The following is a 26,066-nucleotide window of genomic DNA, read 5'->3' on the forward strand; positions in this document are numbered from 1 at the left end:
GTAAAGTACTGTTTTGTTGTTGTGTTTAGCTTTAGTTAAATTACATTATACATCAGGAGGCAGGATGAGCTCTCCGACGATTAACTATGCAAGGCTCCACATGTTGCTGGAGGATATAATGCTTGTCTATCATGTTGAGACCACCATCCTCGTACAACGATATAAAAGCGCACGAACACGAAGAGCAAAACGTATAATTGTTCAGAACGCCAGGCGATATAGCGTCTTGAATAAAATACCCTCTCAATTGGAATACCTAGACCGTCTAGTGAACTTGACGGATGCCGACTGCATCGCAAATCTGCGTATGGATCGTAACACATTCGGGAGGTTGTGCCGAATTCTAGTTGAACGAGGAGGTTTGCGCCCTGGTAGGTGTCTTGGTGTCGAAGAAATGGTGGCAATCTTTGTTGGGGTCCTATCACACCATAAAAAGAATCGGATAGTAGGTTTCCATTTCAAAAGGTCAGGTGCGACCGTGTCATATCACGTCAATAATGTACTTGGTGCGGTTCTTAGCCTCCACTCCGTACTTCTCTCCAAACCAACACCCATCGGTGAAGACTGTGTAGACCATCGCTGGAAGTGGTTTCCGGTAATATTTTTTGAAGATGAACTGTTATTGACTAGATTTTGGTTTATATGTTTCATAATTTTTATTAGTTTATTTTTTTTGTGTAAAATAGGGATGCTTGGGGGCGCTTGATGGGACACACATCGATGTCTTGGTGAGTAGTGCCGACAAACCCCGTTACAGAACAAGAAAAGGGCATATAGCGACCAACACCTTGGCGGCATGTAACCGCAACATGCAATTTGTTTACCTTCTAGCGGGTTGGGAGGGGTCTGCAGTGATTCCCGCGTGCTACGCGATGCTATTACCCGTCCAGGCGGTTTTAAGGTTCCGCAAGGTATGATATATGACAAACCTGATCTACCTTTTTCATCGATGCTTGCTGTTACAACGTAAATATTCATGGCTCAATTTGAATTTTTTATACCCTCTTATTTTAGGTTGTTACTACTTGTGCGATAGTGCCTATGCGAATAGCAATGGTTTTCTAACGCCATATAAAGGTGTAAGGTACCACCTAAACGAATGGGGTCAGGGCAATGCAATGCCCCAGGACCCTAAAGAGCTTTTCAATATGAGGCATACTCGGGCAAGGAATGTAATTGAGCGAGCTTTTGCTGTTTTAAAAATGCGGTGGGGAATCCTTAGAAGTGCTTCGTATTACCCAATCAAGATACAAATACGTCTAATCATGGCATGTTTCTTATTGCACAATTTTATACGCCGAGAGATGGCAACTGACCCTGTTGAGGCTGAACTAGACGAAGAAACTTGGGAATACGCTGCAGATGAAGAAATTGCAGCACAAGATTATGTCGGAGGGGTTGATCCCAGCGCTGAATGGACCCAAAAACGCGAGGCCTTAGCTACTCACATGTGGAACAACAGATAGAATTTTGTAAACAACGTTGTATCTGTTATGAACTTTATTCTGTTTTGCTTGACTGTTTTTGTTGATGTTTACAGAACATATGTATGCACTATTATTCTGGTTGAATGTTGTATAGGGACCCCTCGTTTTTTTTCGCATATAAATTTTAATGTGATTTGTCTCCAGCTAGATGAACAACAAGATGTCAAGCTCTGAATGCACCCCTATGTGTGGCTAGGGGAAGGGAATGATGGAGCTCCGTTGTGCGGGCAAGTCGCCATCTATTTTGTACGTCGCTATGTGCCGCACAGTGTGTCTGAACACTATGGAGGAGTTGAAATGTGTGATGTGGACCTAGCTCCTCTTTATTGTGCGATGTAATGTGTAAAACAATATGTATGTTCTGTATCACAATCTTTTTTTGTAGTACTCATCATAAGTTCCATTAAAATGTTGATGTACATCTTCAACTCATGTATTAATAGAGGACATAACATCAGCAACTACATCTAATCCACCTCCACAATTCCATCTCAGCATACTGCATTCCAACTGTCGATATAAATATGGGTAGTAAAAAGTCACTCACACAAAATTGATTAGTTGACATCTCTGTTTAATGCTGAACCATACAAAATTTCAGAAATGGAAATCATCACACAGCAGCCAAATTTTTTATTTTAATTGTTCATTTAACTAATCATCTGTCTTTTTTTTAGACCAAGTTTTTCGTAATATTTTATTTTTTAGATCATGTTATTATTATTAACTCTTTGTATAATACATGTAATGTATAATTTTTTTATACATGTAATGTACAATTTTTTTTTATTATACATGTAATGTACATACACTTTCCAGCTAATTTAATTGTGTGTGCTTATATATTTCCATTTGTCACATTTTAATTGAGATAAATACAAAATAGGATTGCCAACATGGAATTCCTTGCCTAGGGACCTATTTTCTCCAAAAAATTAAGGAGTTAATGCCCTGACTTGGTTCCTTGAACTTCACTCCGTTGGGTGGCTGTGAAATGAGTACATATCTTGTGATGTCTTGTTTCATAAATGGGAGGATACTTTCATTATAGCAAGGGTTGGTTTACGTCAATCACATTTACACATTTACTGCCTATTTAAGCAATGCCATTGATGAAAGTCACTTATAACACAACAACAACTTCTCTACTCAACCGACATTGTCTCCAACTTGAAGATGAACATCCCACCCCAAGCAAGCTTTCTCTATAATGGAGCTTGGTCGCCTGAAACAGACACAATCCTAGTGGACACCTTGTTGCGGCTGAAACGAGAAATGGGATGGGTTTTGAAGGAGTTCCCTATCTATTTTCTCATTACAGCTGGCCGAGAGATTGAGAAGAGGTTTGGTGTTCGCTTCTTGGAAGAGGAGCTTTCAGCCCGTGTCCAGGCGCTGCACACTCGATATCTCACCTTCAAGGAGGTGGTCAGACAGCCAGGGGCACGCTGGGATTTCCCGACTAAGTCGGTGACCGCACCCGAGAATGTTTGGCAGAAGCTATGCACGGTAATAGCATCTTTGATATGTTTTGTATGCATGTTTCAAAGAAGATTTCGTTATATGATTTTCACACCGTTGGTTGTCTTGTTATAGCGAAACCCATTCGCCTTAGCCTACTACCACGAAGAGGAGCCACATCACCGTAAGCTTGCATGTTTATTTGGCATGGATGATGTCAAAGTGGAGGACGAGAAGGAAGTGATTCTCCTTTCGGATGGGTCGGTGACCTTGTCCCACGATGAGCCTAGCTGCTACGAGGTGTCCAGAGCCATGGAGGAAGTTAACTCCCCTGTGGTTATCCCACCGGTCACCGCAAGGCGTAAGCTTTTTGCGGGGATAGAGGAGCCCGAAGACAGAGAATCAACAACCGAACTGGGAATATATTTCATTGATGTGACTTCGGATGGCCATTTGCGGACTAGACTGGAAAAGGATAGGTCCTTGCCAAAAAAACCATCGATGGCCAATGGCGAAGCAAGCACGTCTGTGAGGGTTTCCCACGGAAGCTCATGTGGTTCCAACTCCCCTAATAGCTGGTGGCCGAAACTTAAAAACTAAAATTAGCGTTATTATGGGTCTATAAGTGCACGTCCACCTCTCGTGTTTTGCCTTTTTTCTATGGACTGTTTTTTGTTAATCCTATGGGAAGCAAAGTTCGTGATTGCATAATCCCAGTTGGAGAAGTATAATCGATAGACCCTCCGTTTATTAGGTTTTATGCCTTCGGTATTTTGCTACACCTCGCGAAGGCAACTTGTCTGTATTGTCCATAAATGGTTATATTAGTGCAATATGGAGCGCATGTAAATTTGCATATCTGATTTCATGCTTTGTGTTTATAAACTGACTATTTCAATTACACGAGGAGTTTCTTCAAAAGTTTTGGCTTCTTCATCAACAATATAATATAGTCTAACAAGCTGTACACATGATGCACTTCTGTAAATCCATAAAAAGAGTCTCAATCTGCAATTAACAGCAACAGAATACAAGGATAATACCAAAAATCCAACCTTTCTTGTGATGTGATTGGTTTTCTTATAAACAATAGCATCTTCAAACCATTTAAGAGGCATTACAAAGACAAAGGTGCCCCATCCATTGATAAGGTTTTCTAATACAACATCTGGGAAGCAAAGAGTTTACAAGCATGACATAACATTATAACTGAGTTCACACTAAGATGATTTCAGCTCATACAAAAGCGGAGTTGTTGGACAAGTGCAGAACGTACACCACACTGCACCTAAACCAACAACTCCTTGGGACATGCACATCTGCATTGCAAGCTGAAGGAAAATCACAAAATAGTAGTACTTATATGCAACTAGATTATATACAACCAAAAGATAGAGAACCATACTTGCACTCGACAGACAGCAACTTAGACGCTAGGACGTTCTTCATCAAGGAGAAGTAGCAGATACCCCAACTTAGCATTCATGGGCATCCCCATGAAAACCTCCATCCGCTGGGGCTTGTCACTGAGAATGTTACACAAGTAGTACCTCTGTTTAAGTGTAAGACCATCGACACTTCCCAGCTAGTCGAATACCTCTTGACGAGCCTTTCCCATATCGAACTCATATCCGATCCTAGAAGAGATGGTTTCCAAGCGTGAATTGGTCTGGGCATGCAAATTCCCAAGGAACTCCATGAGTGCGTCGTCAGATGACGGCTGTTTTCGTTTCTGCCCGCCAGATTTGGTCGTTGATACGGCTTGCTGCTGCCCGGACTGTGCTTCACTGCTATTCTGTTTATCAGCAGTACCTGACGAATTTGGAGGTATCTCATCACCTAGGAAATCCTCAAATGTGGGGTGGTAGTCATTCTCGTTAGTTTGGCTAGCACTTGCCATTTGGGCACGCTGACTAGTAGCTGCCACGTCTATATTCTCCGAGCCCGATCCCTTAGCACGGTCTTTGCCAAAGATGCATTGCCAAGCCTCCCAGTACGGCCACGATTTGTATCGCATGAATTTTGCATCTTTGTCAGCCTACACAAAGCCAATACAAAAACTTTCACATCCAAAAAATCACTGCTCTTAGTTTATGACAGAACACGATAAGATAAACAACCTACCGCCACAACTTGCGCCCACTGATCGTCATCAATATCTATCTTATAGTCGCTGTTCACATTGAAACCTACGCCACTACGGCTGAGTATGTCGCGAAGACTGTTATAGTTTTTTTTCCAAGCCGTTATTTTGGATGAAATGTGCGGGTTTCCCTTGATGTCGGAATTTGGAAATTCTTTCCGGATATCATCTTCAACCTTCTGTTGGTATCCAGCACGGAACCCATTGTCTGATTTCCAGCCCCTCGCCACCAACTCTAGCAACGATGAGACCAATATTTCTTCCTCTCTTACTACCCACATACGCCGGGTACGATCACCCTTGCGGAACTTGTTTCGAGCTAGTCCATTCCAACCTAAAATTTAGGTACAAAAACAACAACACGAAGACAGTAGCCATCTGTAATTTTAACCAACATTCGACAAAAAAACAGAGGAAGAAGACAAGACACTAACCAGCTTGAGGACACCCATTGCTATCAGTTGCAGTACGATTTGACGACATAACAACTGCAATAGAGTACACTCATATATTAGAAATCGGATTGTGCGACAATGTAATTTCCGGCAAAGGCAAGTTGGGGAAATCGCAACACCATTTATAGGGGGAAACGCAGGCATCTCAGTTATTAACATAACACACAACCAAACTCGGTAAAAAATCTAACTGAACATAAACATTAGAGCACTATTTAAGAATCATCAGACCAATATCGTGGCTTAAGAAACATCCTATCCTAACTGATTACGACACAGAGAGACTCACCTCTGTGTTGACGACGAAGGGAAGATTGCCGTCTGAGTAGATTCTGACCTCACCCTTGTTGCATAGTGTGTGCTGCTATGGTCGACTGTAATTTAAGAGCTGAGGGTTGCTGTGATTATTTAGCTGAGTTTTGAGCAATTCCTCAAAATTTCAGCGGGATTGTACCCGCGTTAATTTCAATTGAAGCGCCAATTAAAAATTTGATTTTTATGCGGGGTATTTTTGGCAGTTCACCTAATCCTCAATATCTGAAATGGAACAAATCTGATACACCGAACACCACGGTCAATTTCGGAATTGGTGGGTTAGCCCTCACCAATTCTGGATCAGTCTGTATTAAGGTGCAATGCATAACTGACTAACTGAACAAGCCCTAAGGAAAATACATTTGATTGGAAAATAGAACATACTATCTCCATTGACGTAGAGTATTAACAATTGTCTTATTTATAGTGTACCTCATTTTTTGAAGACAATGCCTCACACTCTACTTTATAGATGGATCTTATTATACTTTTTACTACTATTCATTAATAACATATCCACCAACATTTTTTAACACATGTGACAGTCAACGTATATTGTAACCCTAATAATGATGGGGATGGTGTATAATTAAAAAAGGTTTGCTGCGACTTGAGAGATATACGAATAAATATGAATACTATAGAAAATGTACAAAACACTGCGTACCTATATGTGGGAGTAAAAAAAAGTGGCCAAGTGGGATAGAATTGGAATAATAGTTTTAAAGTTCTCTAAATAAACAAATCCCAAGTAGAAGTTCAAAGTCGCATTCGAAGTGGAAAGAAGCAGCTCTCTATTAATACAAATAAAATAAAATTTGATCACTATGTGTAGTGACGTCATATTGTTGTATAAATGCGGTAGCACGTGTGGATGTGTCAACTAGTACATTCTTCCGCTTATTGTTGCCATGCAAAACTAGTAGTACTACTATAAATTGTGACATATAAAGTGATGAATTAAATTCGATTATAAAATTATTTCAGTTGAGACTGGCCCGTTAAAGGTATAAACAGCTTTCTCACACCATACACAATCAATCCTATAACTTTTGATTTAGATACTAAATTAGACGTGGAGTCGCAATCTTAGACGGTATAATGGACTAGCTTATTCAAATGCCTTTAAATTTAATATTCTTCCGCTTATTTAAATGTCTTTATACCATAGCTTTCTCATCCAACTTATTTTCTCGGTTGAATACATCTTTTATCATATCGTGTCTTATCCTACTTTTAAAGGGTTTCTCATTCCTAATAAGATTAATTATTTACTGTAGAATTCAATTAATGTCATAAAGATTGATCATCAGCGTTGATCAATTTAATATAGAATGGTATATAATTTTTTTACACAATTAATAATAGTATATCTTAATTACTCGTATGTAATTTTTATATTAGGATGAATTTAAAATTTATGATAATTAGTAGTAATAAAATAATCAATTTGATGGTGAGGCACCAATACTAGTAAAACACTAAATCTCATCCGGGCCATTATCCATCATCATCATCATCATCCTAGTTGTGTAACACTTTTTTTAAAATCTCTTTAAGTCCAATATAATGCGTTGTATTTTGTAGTTAATTTATTAAGGTTGATTATATCCAACTAGGGTATATATGGGTTCATGGCCTAAATTTCGACAACTGTTTGATAAATGACGTCATTTTTCATTTATTTTTTTAAATGTTCCGAACTTAATATCGAGATTTCTTCAATTATGCAGGCCATGATTAATAAGAAATGTAAAGTTCACGTCTCTGAAAAATAATTAAAGTTCAGTATATCGATAAAAAAGTTTTCAAATTGTGATGACGCTTCAATTATCTCTTTACCGTGTCGTTGATCAATCATTCCTTGTTTAAATATATTTTCCGGACACCAAAAAAACGTGACTTAATCCATTAATTGTTCACACCATATAGTACTGAATAAAAACATTTCCACATTAACTATTCTTAATTTTAATTATTTAAGTAATTTTTTATTGATCTACATGTTAATGCATGATTTTCAGGTTATAAGTGATTATAATAAGTACTCCCTCTGTCCCTCACTAAGTCAGACATTTGTTCAGTGCGAAATATAAAAAATGTAGTTTTGTAGTTGTGGAAAGAATAAAACAAAATAGATGACAAAAAGAGAAAAAAAAAAGTAAAAGAGATAATATCAAAAAAAATGACAGCCTTAACTTGGGATATCCGAAAAAAGAATATGAATTACTTAACATAGGATAGAGGGAGTCTAATTCTCGTGATATATAAATAAATACACATTTAACACGATTGAGAAATACATATACCAAGAATACTTTCTAGCTGCAAAATTTAGTCTCAAAAAAATTCTTATTGTCTGTTATTTGATACTTGTGGAATAAATTTTTTAATCCAATTTGTTAATAGCAAATTTATATATGAACTGTTCAAATATTGATATATATGGATGTATTCAGATTAATGTGTATAAAACTGTAAAAAAGGAAAACTAATATAAGCCCCATGATTATGTTCATCTAATGGCCTACATTCATGCGCATATTATTAATAGAATTATTAATTTAATATGAAAAAAGGTAGTTTTGGGAGTGATAGTTTTAGGCGGTTAATTGCATTCCTTAATTCACTCATTTTAACTTTGGTAAATATCTAATATAATTTATTTTTCTTAATTCACGCCTCCCATGATTTGGTGGTTATAATCTTGAATATATTAATTGATTTACTTAATTATTTTACAGTATCTTTATATGAACCCATACATCAAGTCCTTATGAAGGCTATATTTAAAAGTGACATTGTACATTATTATACCGTTTTCGTACATTATCTTATATAATTTCTATTAGTATCATTTGGTTTTGGTTTCATACGGAACTGGATGTACGAATATGACATTGTAATGTACGAAAAATTTAGTTTAATGTACGAAATGCTTTGTTTAATGTCTTCCAGCACGTTGAATCCATACTATTTGGGTTTACCAATCCATCGGGCTAGGTTGTAGTACCGACCAACTAAAGAAAACTTCACCAATGGCGAGGAGATAACTCCCTTCCCCTAGGGTTTAGCAATCCAATTGGTTAGGGCATATACCAACAATTTCCTATAATTCTGTTTTATCATTTGGTTTTAATTTCTGTTTTTACTTAATTCGGTAATGTACTATTATGGTTATTTAATGTACGATTATCAAACACTATGAATACTTCTTTTAATTAAATGTACGATTATGATTGTTTAATGCCTATGTCACATTCGTATTAATGTAGATTATAATGAGTTTAATGTGTTGCAAAAGTTAAATCCATCCCCCAAAGGATTTAGCAAATCCATGGGGCTAGGGTATAGTACCGACTCCCAACAAAACCTCATTGTTCATTATTTTGATATAGACTACTACTACATTATAACAATATCCCCAGATGTGCATTATTTACCTCTGATAAGACTGCTTACATTGGTGAACATGTTCTGTACATTACGTATAGTTGATTATCTACATTATTATTTGATGTATTTTTCTTTGATGTTGCTTATAAGTGTATATCTCTCGTACTTTGATTTGATATTGCTTGTAGTCTAATTTCTCAATCTCAATGTTTTTGAATAGGTACAAAGCGCCCAAAGATCTGGTGATGAGTCCTTTGAGGAGGCATGCAACCTTTCCCAACCCAAGATATATTATACGTGCATAATTGTACTTGACTTCAAAAATATCATTCATTGCGACATGATGTAGGCTATATACATACATACATTATTCTTTAATCAATTACATTAATGTCTGAGATTCATTCATTCAAATACCATTTCATACATTAACCTCGACATTAAACTAATTATTTTCGTACATTAAACTAAGTTCTTTCGTACATTACAAAACCATATTCGTACATCAGTTCTGTATGAAACCAAAATCAAAGGGATAAAAACAGAAATTATAGGAAAGTGTTGGTATTAATGCCCTAGCCCCATGGATTGCTAAATCCTTTGGGGTTGGATTTAACTTCCGCACCACATTAAACCCATTATAATCTATATTAATACGAATGTGACATATGCATTAAACAATCATAATCGTACATTAAATTCAAAGAAGTATTCACAATGTTTATAATCGTACATTAAATAACCATAATCGTACATTACTGAATTAATGTACCAATTTGTGTGAATAATGTACACGACCTGATGTAAAAAAATTCAATCGGTGACAAGCACTCACCAACATTATACTACAACTCGAAATCACACTTAGAAAGATGGTTTAGGGTGAATTTAAGCACTACATCAAAGTGGGTTTCACCACTTTCACCACTTTAGAATTCCCCATAATGTACAATCACAGGCGAATGAACAACATTCGAATCCACAAAACTCAAAAAAACTGTACATCACACACGATAATTGCAGAGCAACATACAATTTTCAAAAGCATGAATTTAGAGCACAAATAGACCTCTCAATCAGACAGAAATCAAAATTAATATCCAATAATGTACATAAACAATCAAATTCCAGGTCCAAAAGTTTAGAATAAACTGAAATATGATGAAAATTTCTCACTTTTGGGCTTTACCTTTCACACCGTCGCCGGAGCTAATTAAATCGAGAGAGAAATTGGGGATACTAGGGTTTGAAAGAGAGAAAAACTGAGGGAGACGAAAGATTGGTGGTGAGAGAGAGAGAGAGAGAGAGAGAGAGAATGCAGTTTTAATTAGAATGGCTGAAATCATGGAATTGCAGTTTAAAAATTGTTGTAAATCATAGCTTCTGTCAAATTTGCCCTTTAATGTACGAAAACGATGTAATAATGTACTGGCTGACATTTAATCAAAGCCATTGGATTAATAGATTCTAAGGGATTATATTATACCTATGTTTTATATTAAGGGGTGATAAGGAGGGTAATGCGCCCCTTGATATATATTCGTATATTTATGACATCAACATACAATTATATAGTAAGGTATATGAAAACATAGTACTATTCATGACCTTAACTCTTATAATTTGATGGACGGTTCATCTTACGAATAGTCCAAATCTTGAACACAAAACTATATAATTTAGTCCCATCCAATCGTCGTTTTCAAAACACCATAAATAGCACCTTACCACATTTATTATGCTCTATTAATATTAGAATAAATGTTGAAAAATGAAACCAGATGGGAGAGGAGAATAAATATGCGGTCTAACCGAAGGGCCTACCCTGAGAAAAATAATAATCGACCGGCAATGTTTTGTTTAATCATAGCTCAAGATGAAGTTGTTGGCCAATAATCAACACTTTAATTTTATTTATTTTCAAGTGATGCTAATCATAAGTAGGTAGACTAGTATATATCTATTCAGCACAAATTCCTCATGCTTACATTAACTTTGATATAGAATATGCAATTGTTGTGTATGATGTCTCACTTTCTTTCACCCAATTGATAGCAATCTTCTAACGCCAAACCATTGAATAAAAACAAAACTTCGTTATCGCCTTACTATATAGATGCACCTAAATGTTAAAATCGGATTTTTCAACACATACATTTGAGTTGAAGAAAATTATACTATCTATAGCATAATTCGAAAATTTTGAATATATTACTTATTATGTATATGTACCTCGTTTGTGCATACTTCTATAATAAATATTTTAAAATATACATTCAATACGACCGCACTCGTTTTGTCTCCTTTCATATACAGTAGCATCGGCGCTGCTCTAATACACATTAGTACGTATAATATGTGAAATATCAGATTTCAAGGTCATCTAATATTTGGCTTCATTCCATCAGCTGCCGGCGTCACTTTTTCTCTAATAATACTCCTACATAACAAATTCTGTACTACCACATATCAATGTTAAGAAATAAATTTGCATAGGTACCGTTGATACTGATAGCAAATAAGTAAATGAGGGCTTAATCCAGATTGTCAGTCAAATTCGGAAGCTAATTACCACAGAAAGCACTATGATATCACCCAAATAATAATCAAATTCAATAGCTGAACAAAGGAGTAAAAATAAAAAAAATCAAGCGCCAAAAAAGCAGAGCTGCAAGTCGTTAACAAATTGATGCAGAAGAATCTAGGACTACAGGTTGCAAGAACAGTAAGAAGAGTTTGGAATATATATATATATATATATAATAATATATATATATATATATATATATATATATATATATATATATATATATATATATATTCATTCTAATGAGATAAAACAAAGAAAATTTTGCATATCATGGTTCCTTCATGATGTCTCAAAACCGGCCCCTTCAGGGACATCTAAGTGGTGAAGGCTTTCTCTATACGCAGACGTGTTTAAAAATCAAATCCCGCATCTCCTCATCCCCCAAGTTAAATTAAAACGATCTCAAGTCCATGTTACATGACAGCAGAACTAAATTGCAACAAACAACATGTTTATGGTAGAGATATAGGCTAACATCCTCATTTCTTGGGAAATGGTCTTCTAAAATGGGACCTCTGATTTCTTATAGTTATAAGGCAAGCAATGGACTCTTGTAGTCACAAGCTGTTACACTTAGACATTTTAGTGTTTGAGCAATCAAGTGTAACTAGCACTTACTGTTTTCTTACGGAATTTTTAACCATCAAGTAGCAAAAGGCTTCTACAAATCTCTGTAGTTAATATTAAACCCATGGATCTTAATAAAGAAGAAGCCTCGGATAATTGTACTAAGGCAGTAATACAAATGGCTGGCACTATCACCCTAATCCATGCAGGTAGTTAGCTTTCTCCAGAAGATGTCCCAACCAGAAAAGTACATAAGCTACTTAAACACTGCATAATATTTCCTGTTTCACATCACTACTAGAAATTATGAAATTGCTCTGGCAGCCGTGTCTGGGCAATCAGCAACTCCTATTTCAAGATTAGTAAACATTGCAACCATCAAATCAGGATAATGAAAAGGCCAGCCAGCATTACTTTAACATAGACATTCATGTATTTAAAATGACTAAGCAATAGTTATAAGAAACTTCTGACAAAATTCTCACCAGCTACCTACACTCGCCCAAATATATCCATGTTTACTCTATTCTTGCATGTCATGGAAGCCAAACATCAGAATACAGTTGGAATTCCATGTCAAAAACCCAACATATGACTGATTATTAGAAGAGTAATTGCTCATATTACAATTTAATGACAACAAATTAAAACTAAAACAATTTGTGCAATTACTAAATAAAAAAATCTAGATTTTCTTTACAAATGTATATATATAATGGAGGCACCCTACCTGTAAAAGGAATAAAAGGAGTTTCTTTTATAATATTACTCTTATTGATGTGGTTTTGTAATTACTCACTCATAGCGCGTGCAATCAAACAAACAAACACGAACGAGCAAGCAAGAAAGACAATGCATCATAACACGAACGCTGCCACCACCATCTTGCAACTCCCGTTGCAAGAAAAACACGGCAAGAACCTCCCGCCCCCACATCCCTCGCAGACATACCCTTCTCTGGCTCTCTCCACCCCTTGCAGCAACTCCTCCAAGAGGCCATCCTCCACCACCCTCATCACCTCCTCCGCTCCGCCTATGTACCGCCCCTTCACAAACACTCGCGGCGGGATCATCTCCTCCCGCTCTCCACTCATCAACTCCCTCAACCCCTCCCTAAACCCTCTATCCATCGAAATATCCCTTTCGCACACCAAAACCCTATGCCCCTCCAGCGCCGACCGCACGGAATTGCAGTCATCGAACGTCTTCCTCACTCCCCTCAACGTCGTCGTATAGATCACCACCTTGTTCTCCCCATTCGGCGGCATAACCGTTTCATACCGATCGATTAATTCCAAAACCACAGACGGTTTCCCCAAATTGCTAACCTCCTTGGACGAATTAGAAACCCTAACATTGGGGCAAGCATTCTCCTCGTTCCCCGAGGGATTAGCGGTCGATTTAATCGCCGGGGATTGGGCGATACGATCGGCGTCGAGGCCGGACATGAGGTCCCATGAATTGAGGCCGAATTCCACGAATAGACCTCCTGGGAGGTAGTATCCGCCATTTATCCCCGCCAAAAAAAAGTTTCCAGAGAGGGGAAAGACGCGAGAGCCTCTCGCGTGTATCCATAGTAAACACGCGTTTGGCTCATGCGTGTTTCAACTAAACACGCGAGAGGCATTAGCGTGTATTACTTAATACACGCGAATTGCTAACGCGTCTTTCACTTGAATCAGTAGACGAGCCAGAAGCCCTCCTCCTCATTCATTCCAGCGATCCCCTTCTCCCCCTCTCTGCACCACCATAAGCTGCGAAATCCTCATCTACCCGACGAAAATCGAAGTGAATCCGACATATAGTTTGCTCCCATTAATCTTTTAACTCGTTAGGTAACATTTTAACCTTAATTTCAATTTTAGTTGGTTATTATAGATTTAGGGTTCATAGTGTTAATTAGGGTTAATGGTGTTAAATTTTTTTGTTGAATTTGGTTGAGAGTATATGATGTTTATCGTACTTATTTTGCAGGTTGTGATGGTGTTTGTGAGTTTATATTGGGATGGGAAAATTACTCAGCTCCCAGGTTTGGGTGTTGCTTATGAACCCCCTCGTGCAAACTCATTTATTATATTGAATGAGAAGATATCTTATTATCAGCTAGTTTCAATGATATGTGAAAAAATTGGAATTGATTTAGATGCACATACGATTGATTTAACATGGAGGCATCCTGTGGTTTTTAGTGGAGTGGTGAAATTATATAGCTACACCAGTGGATGATAATTTGTTGGAGTATATGTTTGCCGAAAATCCACGTCAAATTGAACTTTTATTGAATATACTCCTGTGACTACTGCGTTGCAATTTGAACCACCTATCACTCAACATGATGTTGGAACGTCTAGGAGAGATGATTATCATAGTTTTGATGTCGGGACATCTAGGATGGATGATGAATATCATAACACTGAATTCAACACATTTGGGAGGGAGGTTGATGAACAACTAGATGTACCAAATGTGCCATGTGCTGGTTATGATGGTTCAGATGATTTAGATAATTGTGATGGTTCAGATGGTTCTGATAATTGTGCTGGTGTAGATGGTTCTGATTGTGATGGTTCTGATTGTCACGGCTAGACCTTCTACGTGGGAACATCCCCAAAATTGTCTGAGACAAACTTGTTCTGACGCGTTCCTTATCTGGCCGGGGATGTATGTGAACTACTACTAGGCCGATCAAGTTGGACACTACTCCTAGGAGGGTCAATATGTTCTCTCCTCGTTGGACGCTCTATGTAGGCACTACTCCTAGGAGCAACATCAGCATCGGCATCACCATCATCATCAGCATCATCATCATCAGCATTTGTTGGAGAGTGCACGATATGGACATCTGAGAAGAATGAATCCTGTGCAGTAGGCTGCCATGGTATACCAACTCTATCAAATGGAGTAACCCAACTAGACTGTGGCGCGTCCGACCATTAGGAAACCAACTAGAGGGATCTGGTGCTGGTGGATTTTGCCATTTCGGGCTCAACATCAAAATTGTCAATTAACGTATCCAAATCTATGTTGTCATCTGAATTATCATTTTCTTCATGTCCGGCTGTGATGACCCTGGCATGTCTTGGGACATTCTGGAATGCCGTGAATAACCATGCCCGCCTGTTCGGATACCTCTCTGACCAATTCCGCGAGCTCTTCGGATAAACCCCCGGGACATATCCACATCAGTGCGCTGGGTGGAAGGAATAACCGTGCGTTCACTCTCACCGCAATCGGTGAGGCAGTTAAGAGCAAGACTGTTAATCTCATGCAACAATCCTACGGCGTCTGCTGGGTCAAAACCGCGCGACAAATGAAATACACGTGCCAATGTCTCCGCCTGTAACAAATAAAACGTGCATATTTAATAACACATACTTTTAAAATGGTACAACAACTATAAAAATACAATACTTACTTGGAGTGTAGATGATGATGCAACAGTGTTCATCCCTACTTCTGGAAGCCTACCCGGCTGCGTGATATATGTAATGGTAATTTAAATACCACTCCATGTATTGTCGAGTTCTCATCAACCTGCACGTGGTCTACAAGAGGCTCCATGTAATGATTAGTAACGAACTCCGACCTTCTCTCCCAATGTTGGATGTAGGCCTTGTTCTGCACAGCCCAGTTCGTCTTAGCTTTTCCACGACGATTGGTTTTGAAATGAGTTTCATTGAAACCCCAATCACGCAATTCCGGGATGAACGGTGTGCCTCTAAATTGTCTAACAACGCGCTCAGGCTCATGTGCTTCGACAATAGCCCAACAAACCATGTACGTCACAGATCTCCAACTGTTGTTCATTCTCGAGGCAGGAGTCTGGCAATTGACGGTCCACATAGGGCATCCAAATGAACTACAATAACAAGTTTACATTAAAATTACCCAAATATATATCAAAAGCCCAACAATTCTTCGCATAGACTCCTACACCCAGAGTCACAATAACCTCTTCCTGTGAACGGTGCTCCATCTACACGTAGAGCCCACAATACTTGCACGTCCTGCAATGTAATAGTAGCTTCCCCTACGGGAAGATGGAATGTATGTGTCTCTGGCCTCCAACGTTCGACCAAAGCTGTGATCAATGAATGATCTACATCTAGAGCCTTCCCACAATAAAAAACACCACCAAAACCAAACCTGCAGACATAATCAATCACTCGTCTGTGATGATTATCTATTTCCCAAAAATGTCCCTCAAAGCGCCAAATATTGAATGAAGATGTTTCTTCGCCTGCCCACGCCTTGCGAGATATATGACTGTGCTGATAATGCAATACAGAAGGATCTTCTGGTCCATATCGCGACATCCTAATATTCACAATTCAACACAAATTCATCCCAACACCAAACATTCGAAACCAATTTCAATAATTCACCAAAAAATTACCACCAATTTCAATAATTCACCAAAAAATTACCACCAATTTCAATAATTCACCAAAAATTACCACCAATTCATCACAATTAAACAAAAGATTCATCACAAATTCATCCCAACACCAAACATTCAAAACCAATTTCAATAGTTCACCAAAAAATTGCCACCAATTTCAATAATTCACAAATTCATCACAATTAACCACAACATTCATCACAAACTCATCCCAACACCAACTATTTGAAACCAATTTCAATAATTCAACAAGCAATCGACACCAATTTCAATAAAGTACAAATTCATTATAATTCAACCAAAATTTGAAATCATTCACCCTAAAACTATAACCAACAAACTGAAATTAAGGGTCAAAACTTACCTAATAACAATTAAGTTCGGAAGGAGAGCAGCTAATTGCACCGATTGACTTCGATTTTCGTCGAAATTTGGCCGATTTCGCCGATTTTCGCGTGGAGAGGGGGAGAAGGGATCGCTGGAATGAAGAAGGAGGGCTTCTGGCTCGTCTACTATTCAAGTGAAACACGCGAGAGCGTTTCGCGTGTATCAAGTGAAAGACGCGTTAGCAATTCGCGTGTATTAAGTAATACACGCTAATGCCTCTCGCGTGTATAAATTTAAAACACGCTAATGCCTCTCGCGTGTTTAGTTTGAAACACGCATGAGCCAAACGCGTGTTTACTATGGATACACGCGAGAGGCTCTCGCGTCTTTCCCCTCTCTGGAAACTTTTTTTTGGCGGGTACAAATGGCGGATACTACCTCCCAGGAGGTCTATTCGTGGAATTCGGCCCCATGAATTGATGCTCTCGTATCGGAGGGAACGGGGCTCGCATAGCGGGCTGGGAAACAGAGAGCCGAGCGTTATCCTTGGCGGCGGGATGGCGTGGGAGCGACGGTGGTGGTCGTGGTCGGCGCCGGCGGAGGATCGAGTGTTAACAAGCCGTAGGTGGTGGAGGTGAGGGACACAATGTGGTTGCTGAAAGCGGCGGCGCCGCCAATTTGGGAGAACTCTTCTTCCTGGCTGAGCAGCGTGGAGGAAACACAACCCATAGTTTACTTACTCTGTTTGCGGTTGCGTTTGTGTGTGTGTGAAACAGAGAGAGAAGTTTCAATTTTGAAATCTGGAAGTGCGTAGGTTTTGCTTTTAGCGCTTAAAATATTGGGATTGATTTGAAAACGAAGGTAGATTGTAGTTGGGGATTTAAGCATAGCCATATAGCTCTGTAATTAAGCTACTTCTCCATCTTAGCATCTGGATTCTGGAAGTTAGCGTAATTCTTACAAAAATCACTTAATATAGTAAAATATTTTTCCTAAATGTTGGCCATTGCACATTAATATTTGTTGATTTCGAGAATGGACTTTTGCACAAAATTGGAGGTTAGTCAACTTTATTTATGAACAGGCTAGTATTGATTATATGAAGCACCATTTAGAGCCTTCACAGTGGTTATAGCCCAGCAATAGCCCAGCCATAGCCTAGCCACAAACTACTCCTGCCATATCATCAATATTAAAAATCCTCCTACACATCAGAAATAGCCCAATCATAATCTAGTCATATCATAATAGCCCAGTCACATCAATAATAACACAATATACAGAATTTAATTTACGAGACATATACGGGAAACATTAATAATACTATTTTAATTTTAAAAAAGTACAATAAATTAAAAAAAGTACAAAATTTTTTAAAAAGTACATTAATAAAAAAAATTACATTCAAAATCGCAAAAAATACATTACTTAAAAAAAATCACTCGCCGGCTCCCTCGCCTCCGTTATATATATAGTGTTTCGAAAATTAAAAATAAAAAATAAAAAATTCGCTGGGCTATGCGCTGGGCGATCCGGGCGCTGCAATGGAGCCGAGCGGATCGCCCAGCGCATAGCTCAGCGGATTTTGACCGCCTAGCGCTAGGCGAAATTGATTTCCGGAAAACCGCTCGGCGGTTTTCGGCTCCTCCAATGGTTCGCCTAGCGACCGCCTAGCGCCGGCGCTCGGCTAGGCGGTGCGCTAGGCTCCATTGTGGATGCTCTTAGAGCATCTCCAATAGAGATAGCCCACCCATAATCCAGCCATTGCCTAGCCACAAACTCCACCTGCCACATTATCAGCACTAAGAACTCCTCCTAGCACATCATCAGGACAAACAACTGTACAAGCAATAGGCCAGTCATAGCCTAGCCACAATAAACACAATTATAAAAAACAAATAATTAACAATCACACAAATACGAAATTAAATTTACGACACAAATACGGGAAAATTCAATAATAATATTAAAATTTTAAAAAGTACATTAATTAAAAAAATACATTAATTAAAAAAAATTACATTAATTTTAAAAAAATTACATTAATTTATAAAAAATTACATTAATTTAAAAAAAACTCCTCCTCCACTCACGAGCCCCCCGCCCCCGCCTCACTCCTCGTCGCTGTCGCCGCTGCCGTTGTCGCCGTTATCCGGGACCCCCAAATCTGCGGCATTTGAGCACGCGTCTGAGCCCCCCAACTGTGCCGCGACGACATTCAAATTGGCCCGCATACTCACGAGCATTGAGTGAAGAAAACTCTTTTCCTCGGGGTCAGTTTCTGTCTTCTAGTCAGCTAAGATCTTGTACATCTGAGCCCGCGTTTGTTGACACGCGAATAAGGCGAGCTCGGCTGTCGACCTGCCAACAGGGGGGATGCCGACTGGACCTCCTGAGACCCCTGGCGAGCCCGTTGCTCCCGCCTTTGACCAACCGAGCGAGTGCGGCGAGTAAACGCGGGAGAGGACGGGAACTCCTGAACATCCTCGGGGAGGTCAAGGGAACCGCCGCTGCTGCCGCCGTTGTAATCACCGGTATAGTTCAGTCGCTGCTTCTTCGGCCAGCCAGCATCGACACCTGCCCGAAACTTCTCGGATTCCATCAGCACCTCATAGCAGTTCCAGTAGGTGAACTCCTTATAAAGCCCGGGCACGGGGAAAGCTTTCTCCGCTATCGACCTGCAGTTCTCGTCAGTTTGGCCACTGGTCTGCATGCGGAGGGCCTTGGTGTACAAGCCTGAAAATCAGGAGACCGCAGCCCTGATTCGGTCCCACCCCTTCCTGCACTCCTCCCCGGTGTGTGGCCTCCCTTCCGGGTAAAATGCCTTGTAGGCTGCTGCTATTTTAGCCCACAAGTTGACGATCATCTGATTGTTCGAGGCGATGGGATCATCGCAAACACTCACCCACGCCTTAGACAGCGCGACGTTCTCCGCATCCGTCCACTTCCTCCGTGTCGGGCTCTCGTCAGCAGCCGGCTGCGACGACTCGCCGACCACCCTCTTTCCCTTGCCATTCTTCTTCTTTGGCGCGCCCCGACCCAGCCCTACTCCCCCCGTTTGAACGGGAGTGTCCGCATCCCCGAGATCTATCCCCAACTCCTCTAAGGAGAAAGTATCACACCCAGTGAATTGCATCTCCGATGGGGTCAATGTGTGCGAAGAAGCAGTAAAAAAATCAAAACTGGGGCGATAGACGTTGTCCTCCCCCGGCGTCCCCTGCATCCCTGGCTGTCACCCCGGCATCATCTGCATCCCGAGTTGCATCCCGGGTACCCCCTGCCTGCCCGGCATCGCCGGGCCGTCCTGCATCCCCTGCCATCCCGGCATACTACCCCCGGATATCCCAAACATCATCTGCTGCCAAGGGTACATGTTGTAGTACCCGACCATCGGACCCCATCCACTTCCCACGGTTACCGTGGGAGTTTGAGACCCGCTCGTCACTGGAGTAGACTCGTTGTTGGGCTCCATTTCGCGTTGTTGCTCTTATACAGAAATTAAGATAGAGAGAAAACTCGTTAAAACAAGTGGTGCGAATGAAAATGACGTGCAAATCGCGTATTTTAGAGTTCTCAAACAATGTATAAATATTATCAAGTTCAATTATTTAAACTCTAATAATACTACACTACTGCAAGAATACAGTATCGTAGTAGTATTTCAAGTGTCGATCCACAGGGAGGCGAGATTGCTTACACTTAATAAGACGACACAAAGCATGTAAAGATTTTGTTTTGAATTTGAGAAGGTTAACTAACTTAAGCTACTAAAGTGAGGTTTTTAACACGTGAAAGACGAGTCACTCCAAGTTGTTCTCTAAGCTTGCGTTGTTACACACCATTACAACGAACCATATGACGGGATTAAAATTATCAACCTAATCGCGTGCACTGAACATGTCTACGACGTATAGTTCACAGTCAGCTGAACACTTGTTCCATGAACCAGCTTTCAACGACATTTAATTCCTGCAGAAGCGCGGGGAACAAATGTCGTCTACTATAATTACTTACCTAATCCACTATCAATTTATCCCCTGAACAGTTCTAAATCGATAGCATACCATCAAACGATCAATCCTAAGCTATGTTAAAGAGACGATAGTTAAGATTTAACAACACTACATCATTAGCCAAAAACGTAGCATTTTAATTATCAAACACATTGTTGGTATCGAACATACGATTCAAGGTGTTAAAACAAATGCACAAGCCTAGATTACAACTCGGAGCAACGAAGAGAGCCTAGCCTACACACATAGTAGAATGTAGAAATAAAACCATAGGTGTGATGCTCTCGTCGAGTGGAGTCGGGATTCGGGAATGGATGGTCGGAATAATGGCCGGAATGCCTTCACCCTCTTCTTCCTCTCCTCCTTTCTCTCCCTCTGTCTTTTTCTATGTATCGTCCCCCCATGTGTCTATTTCGCTTGTTTTTTTATACTCAACCGTCGATTGAAACTGCTGAAAACTATTTGACATTCCGAACGCCCGACCGGGCGATATTAGAAGAGGGAAACGCCCGACCGGGCGTTTAGTTGAAATCAGAACGCCCGACCGGGCGAACTTTCTGGACTCCGCATGCACAAATGGAAACGCCCGACCGGGCGTTTAGCAACTTCAAAACGCCCGACCGGGCGAACTCTCTGGAATCTCAGCTATGCCTTTCCGACGAACTTCCAGCTTCTAACACCCGAAACTACACTCAAAGCACGACTCGGTGAGTTACAATTAACATAAAAACCGGGGTAAAGAATAGGAAATATGCTTCGCATCAAATACCCCCAAACTTGAACTCTTGCTCGCCCCGAGCAAGGTCTATTTTCAGCACAAAAACTCAACACAAGTCTACCCCGCAAAGAAATTTTCAACACAAAGAATCAAATAGGGACGTGAGTAACAAAATCTGAACCCCCAACATTTTCAATCAAGATTTCCCACTCTCAAGAACAATCACTCATCCCCTTAAAACATCAAGTCAAGATGCACTTCAAAGTAAGTCCAAACATACGATCAAACAACTCAAACCGTCATCATTGACTCATCAAGCAATACTAACCACATAGACTCACAGATTTCAAATCGAACTTCTTTAACTTTACCAAGTTCTTTACACAACATCCACAAGCATCAACGATAAGGTCCAAGGTCTTATTTCAAGGTTGTAATGGGGCTAGGGACAAGGTAGGATACATATGGATAGTGAGCTCGAAGGCTACACAATTGAGTGCCAAATTCTTCCCTCCTACAACTTCCTTCCAAAGAACAAACAACAAAATATTACAACCAAACTCGAACCCCCCCCCCAAACTTGAGATCTATTCTAGACAAGATTACATCAAACAAATATAGAAGCTCTATCTTTATTCCATCAAACTTTTTCTTTTTCTTTCTTTCTTTTTTTTTTTTATAAAGACCTCGACTTTTGCAAATTTGGATGTCGTCTTTTTTCTTTCCTTTCTAAGAACTTCATTCTTTTCACATTACATCAAGTCTAGATATGTCTACTCTTTACAATTCACCACCCACACTCAAACTCAAACCACAAAGCTCAACTTGTATTTAGCACCCAAATAGTAGCAAGGTCTATCGATGAGGCTAAAATTAGGCTTATTTCAGTGGCTAAGTGTTTGGCTAAGTGTTTACACAAAGAATAAGAAATTAAGCTCAAAGTGGCTTCTAGGGGATCATTTGATGGACTAGGCATGTGATCATTTGGCCATGGAGTTCATCCTAGTGCCTTATCCTCCCATATCGTTAACACAAACGAACGCAAGCACTTCACTCGATAAAGCAAATCAATCCAAGATAATTTCCACAAGTCATGTGATTTTCATACTCTCCTCAACTCAAGAAATCGGTTGTAATCACAACATGCTCTTTCAATTAGATTCATGCACCCATTCCATTCATCCTAAGATTCAAAGTTCAAGTAAAATTAAGTAAGATTTCCTAACCAGAAAGCCGAAGATAAAGCATGCACCCGTCAACTACATAGATTCAAAACATCTTTATCACGCAAAACACCCAAAAACATACATCACAAATCATTCATAACCCCCCCAAACTTGAATGCATCATTGTCCTCAATGCATGCAAAGAAGACAAATAAAGTAAAGGGAAAGGAAACTCCCCCAAACTTGGCATGACGTCCATAGTGCATTCGGGTGGGAGGGTGGGTGTAAAAATCCTTTGCAGGTGTGCTTCCTCCTAAGCTCCAATCCTAACTCCCAGTTGCTCCTACAAAAAGAACAAAAACTACAAAAAGAAACACTCAATTCAAAATAAATGTTGGAGGAAAGAATTGAGCAAACAAAACCTCCAACATATGAAATCAAAAATAAAAACAAAAAAACTTGGGTTGCCTCCCAATCAGCGCCTTTGTTTATAGTCGTTGGCTCGACCTTCTTCATCCTTGTCTACCTCTATCCAGGCTACAATAGGCGTTTCCCCGCCTTCTCTTGCTTGATCACCACATTCTCTCCATCTACTCGAAACATGACCGTATTTGTCTTGGTCTCTATCACAACATCACCGGTTGCTAAAAATGGCCTACCAAATAGGATAGGCATATCCTTATCCTCTTCCATCTCTAGGACAATGAAGTCAACCGGGAGTACAAATCTATCAACCTTCACCAAGACATCCTCGATGATACCTTTTGGTTTCACAATTGAATGATCCGCCAATTGTAGGTCAATGTCGATTGGTTCAATCCTCGCTTCTAGACCGATTGACCGTGCGGTTTTCAGAGCCATCAATGATATTCCCGAGCCTTGATCAAGTAGGCACTTTGGGAACTTCTTATCTCCCATCTCACATGGGATCACACAGCTTCCAGGGTCTCTTCTCTTTGCCGGCATCTTTCCCTTCACAAATTGTGAGCAAAATGCGCTCAATATCACCACACCATCGTCTTGTATCTTCTCCTTTTTCGCAATAAGATCCTTAAAAAACTTGGAGAATTTAGGAAAGTGTAGGAACAAATCCACCAGGGACACATCTACATTAACTTTCCTGATAATGTTCATCATCCAATCGAGTCCTTTCTCTTGAATTATTTTCCTACCCTTCTTCTTATTCTCGACTGGGAAAGGTGGTGGCGGGATAAAATCTAGAAAATTAAATGGACACTTCGGGTCCATTGCCGGACTTAGTGGATTCTTCTTGTGGATATCACTCATGGTTGACTCTTCTTTTTCTTGTTGACCTTCCCTAGCTTCGGTAGTAGCCCACTCAATCCCCTCGTCCGCCCCTGCGTGCGAGGTTTGTGAGCCAAACAACTTGTCCACCCCTGCGTGCAAGATGTTCGAGCCATTTTGTGCATCTAGCATGATTGGAGACTCAAGATCCTTTCCACTTCTTAACTTAACTGCCTTGCACTGTTCAAAACCTTTAGGATTGGGCACCGTATCACTCGGGATAGCATTAGGAATTCTTGTGTGAGATGCTGTAGCAATCTGCCCAATTTGAGTCTCAAGATTCCTCATTGTAGCTTCTAACTGCCCAAATTTTTCCACGGTCTTTTCTTTGAAGTAGTCATTCTCCTTTTGACTCTTAGTCATAAACGAGAGAATCTGTCCCAATTGATCCTCGACTGATGGCTTATTCTCATAACCCGGAGGTTGAGTGTTGTACCTCCATTGAGTCCCCGAAGTGTTGCTAGGACCAGCTTGATTCCAGGTTGCTTGTTGAGGCCTCCAATTCTGCTGATTGTTGTATTGGTTGCTTTGGTTGAAACCTTGATGATGGTTACCAATGTAGTTCACGTCATCCACTGGTGGCCCTTGAAGACTTGGACATTGATCCGTATGATGTCCACCTTGGCACAGTCCACACTTCATCACAGTCACTGCTTGAGGTTGAGGATTCAGTTGAAGAGACTTCACTGCTTTTGTCATTGAAGACATCTGGGTACTAATGTCCGCCAATTGAGCCTCAATGGCTGTCACTCTTTCCGCATCTTTGGTAGCACCAAATGTATCTCCTACCTTCTCAGCCGCTCTTCTTGGATTATGCCAATTCCTTTGGTTGTTCGCCAACCTTTGGAACAAGGCTCTCACTTCCTCGTGAGTTAAGTCGTCCAAGTTCCCATTAAAGCCTGCAGTCACCAAGCCCGTGCCTTCATTATTGAGTCCCTTGTAGAACTTGAGTAGCTCATGCCCTGGAGCAAGACCATGGCTCGGGCATTTCCTAAGCAATTCAGTGAACCTCTTCCACGCTTCCGCAAAAGACTCATCATATTTCTGTCGGAAGGTAGTGATCTCCTCTCTCAACTTCTCAATCTTCATCGGAGAGTTATATTCCAAGAGGAACAACATCTTCAACTCTTGGAATGTGGCTATGTTGTATCCCGGAATAGAATCATACCACGCCCGTGCTTTATCCCTTAGTGAGAAAGGGAATAAGGCCCTCTTAATCTGATGATGGTCCACATTCGGGGGTCGATGAGAGTTCGTCAATTCGTAGAACGCGTTGAGGTGGCTCATTGGATCCTCATCGTCTCGCCCATGGAAGAGATTTCCCCCGTTCACCAAGCTAATGTAATGAGGAAGAATGTTCACGTTGTCATTCGCGTAGGCGAATTCTCCTAGAAAGTCGACTCCCGACCTAAGAGTGTCACCGAACCTTCCTCCAGGTGGTGGGACAACGTTGTTGTTATTATTGTCGGCCATCGACTCAGCTTCTAGATCACTGTCACTACTTTCAAACAATGGGTTATCTCTGATTGGACTCGGCGAATCCTGTTGAATTTCAAACCCGGCTGAACTTCCTGACCCTTTCCTTCTTTGATAACAGAGTAGTCCAAACGGTGGTGTACCCTGTGATCGCGTGTGCATTCACTTTTTTTTTATTATTTTTTTTATTAGTACCTACACAACAGAAAATACACCAAGCACAAGCATAAAATATTTCCTAATTACCG

The 26,066-nt window shown here is 40.1% G+C and overlaps 3 protein-coding genes, 1 long non-coding RNA gene, 1 other non-coding gene and 1 pseudogene across 5 annotated transcripts; 3 read left to right on the forward strand and 3 right to left on the reverse strand.

Annotated features, from left to right (window-relative positions):
- Positions 1 to 852: 852 nt before the first annotated feature.
- Positions 853 to 1,630, forward strand: LOC121770067. The gene is made up of 2 exons (XR_006043749.1): positions 853 to 911; positions 1,015 to 1,630. It is a non-coding gene; the product is annotated as an uncharacterized LOC121770067 (long non-coding RNA).
- Positions 1,631 to 2,718: 1,088 nt separating this feature from the next.
- Positions 2,719 to 3,545, forward strand: LOC121770194. The gene is made up of 2 exons (XM_042166973.1): positions 2,719 to 2,993; positions 3,081 to 3,545. The coding sequence occupies exons 1-2, from the start codon at positions 2,763 to 2,765 to the stop codon at positions 3,543 to 3,545; spliced, it is 696 nt and encodes a 231-aa protein (XP_042022907.1). The 5' UTR covers positions 2,719 to 2,762.
- Positions 3,546 to 4,067: 522 nt separating this feature from the next.
- On the reverse strand, positions 4,068 to 5,972 carry LOC121771261. Its single transcript, XM_042168042.1, has 4 exons — positions 5,833 to 5,972; positions 5,523 to 5,576; positions 5,070 to 5,422; positions 4,068 to 4,983 (listed from the first exon to the last, which is right to left on the reverse strand). Exons 2-4 carry the CDS (start codon positions 5,569 to 5,571, stop codon positions 4,531 to 4,533), a joined length of 855 nt encoding a protein of 284 aa, XP_042023976.1. The 5' UTR covers positions 5,572 to 5,576; positions 5,833 to 5,972; the 3' UTR covers positions 4,068 to 4,530.
- Positions 5,973 to 13,268: 7,296 nt separating this feature from the next.
- LOC121770195 lies at positions 13,269 to 17,869 on the reverse strand (annotated as a pseudogene).
- A 5,705-nt stretch (positions 17,870 to 23,574) lies between these two features.
- Positions 23,575 to 25,815, reverse strand: LOC121770196. Its single transcript, XM_042166974.1, has one exon. It carries the CDS (start codon positions 25,813 to 25,815, stop codon positions 23,575 to 23,577), a length of 2,241 nt encoding a protein of 746 aa, XP_042022908.1.
- LOC121773107 lies at positions 25,313 to 25,419 on the forward strand. The gene has a single exon (XR_006044680.1). It is a non-coding gene; the product is annotated as a small nucleolar RNA R71 (small nucleolar RNA).
- Positions 25,816 to 26,066: the final 251 nt, after the last annotated feature.

Source organism: Salvia splendens, chromosome 16, assembly GCF_004379255.2.
Source record: "Salvia splendens isolate huo1 chromosome 16, SspV2, whole genome shotgun sequence".
In the NCBI taxonomy this organism is placed as follows: domain Eukaryota; kingdom Viridiplantae; phylum Streptophyta; class Magnoliopsida; order Lamiales; family Lamiaceae; genus Salvia; species Salvia splendens.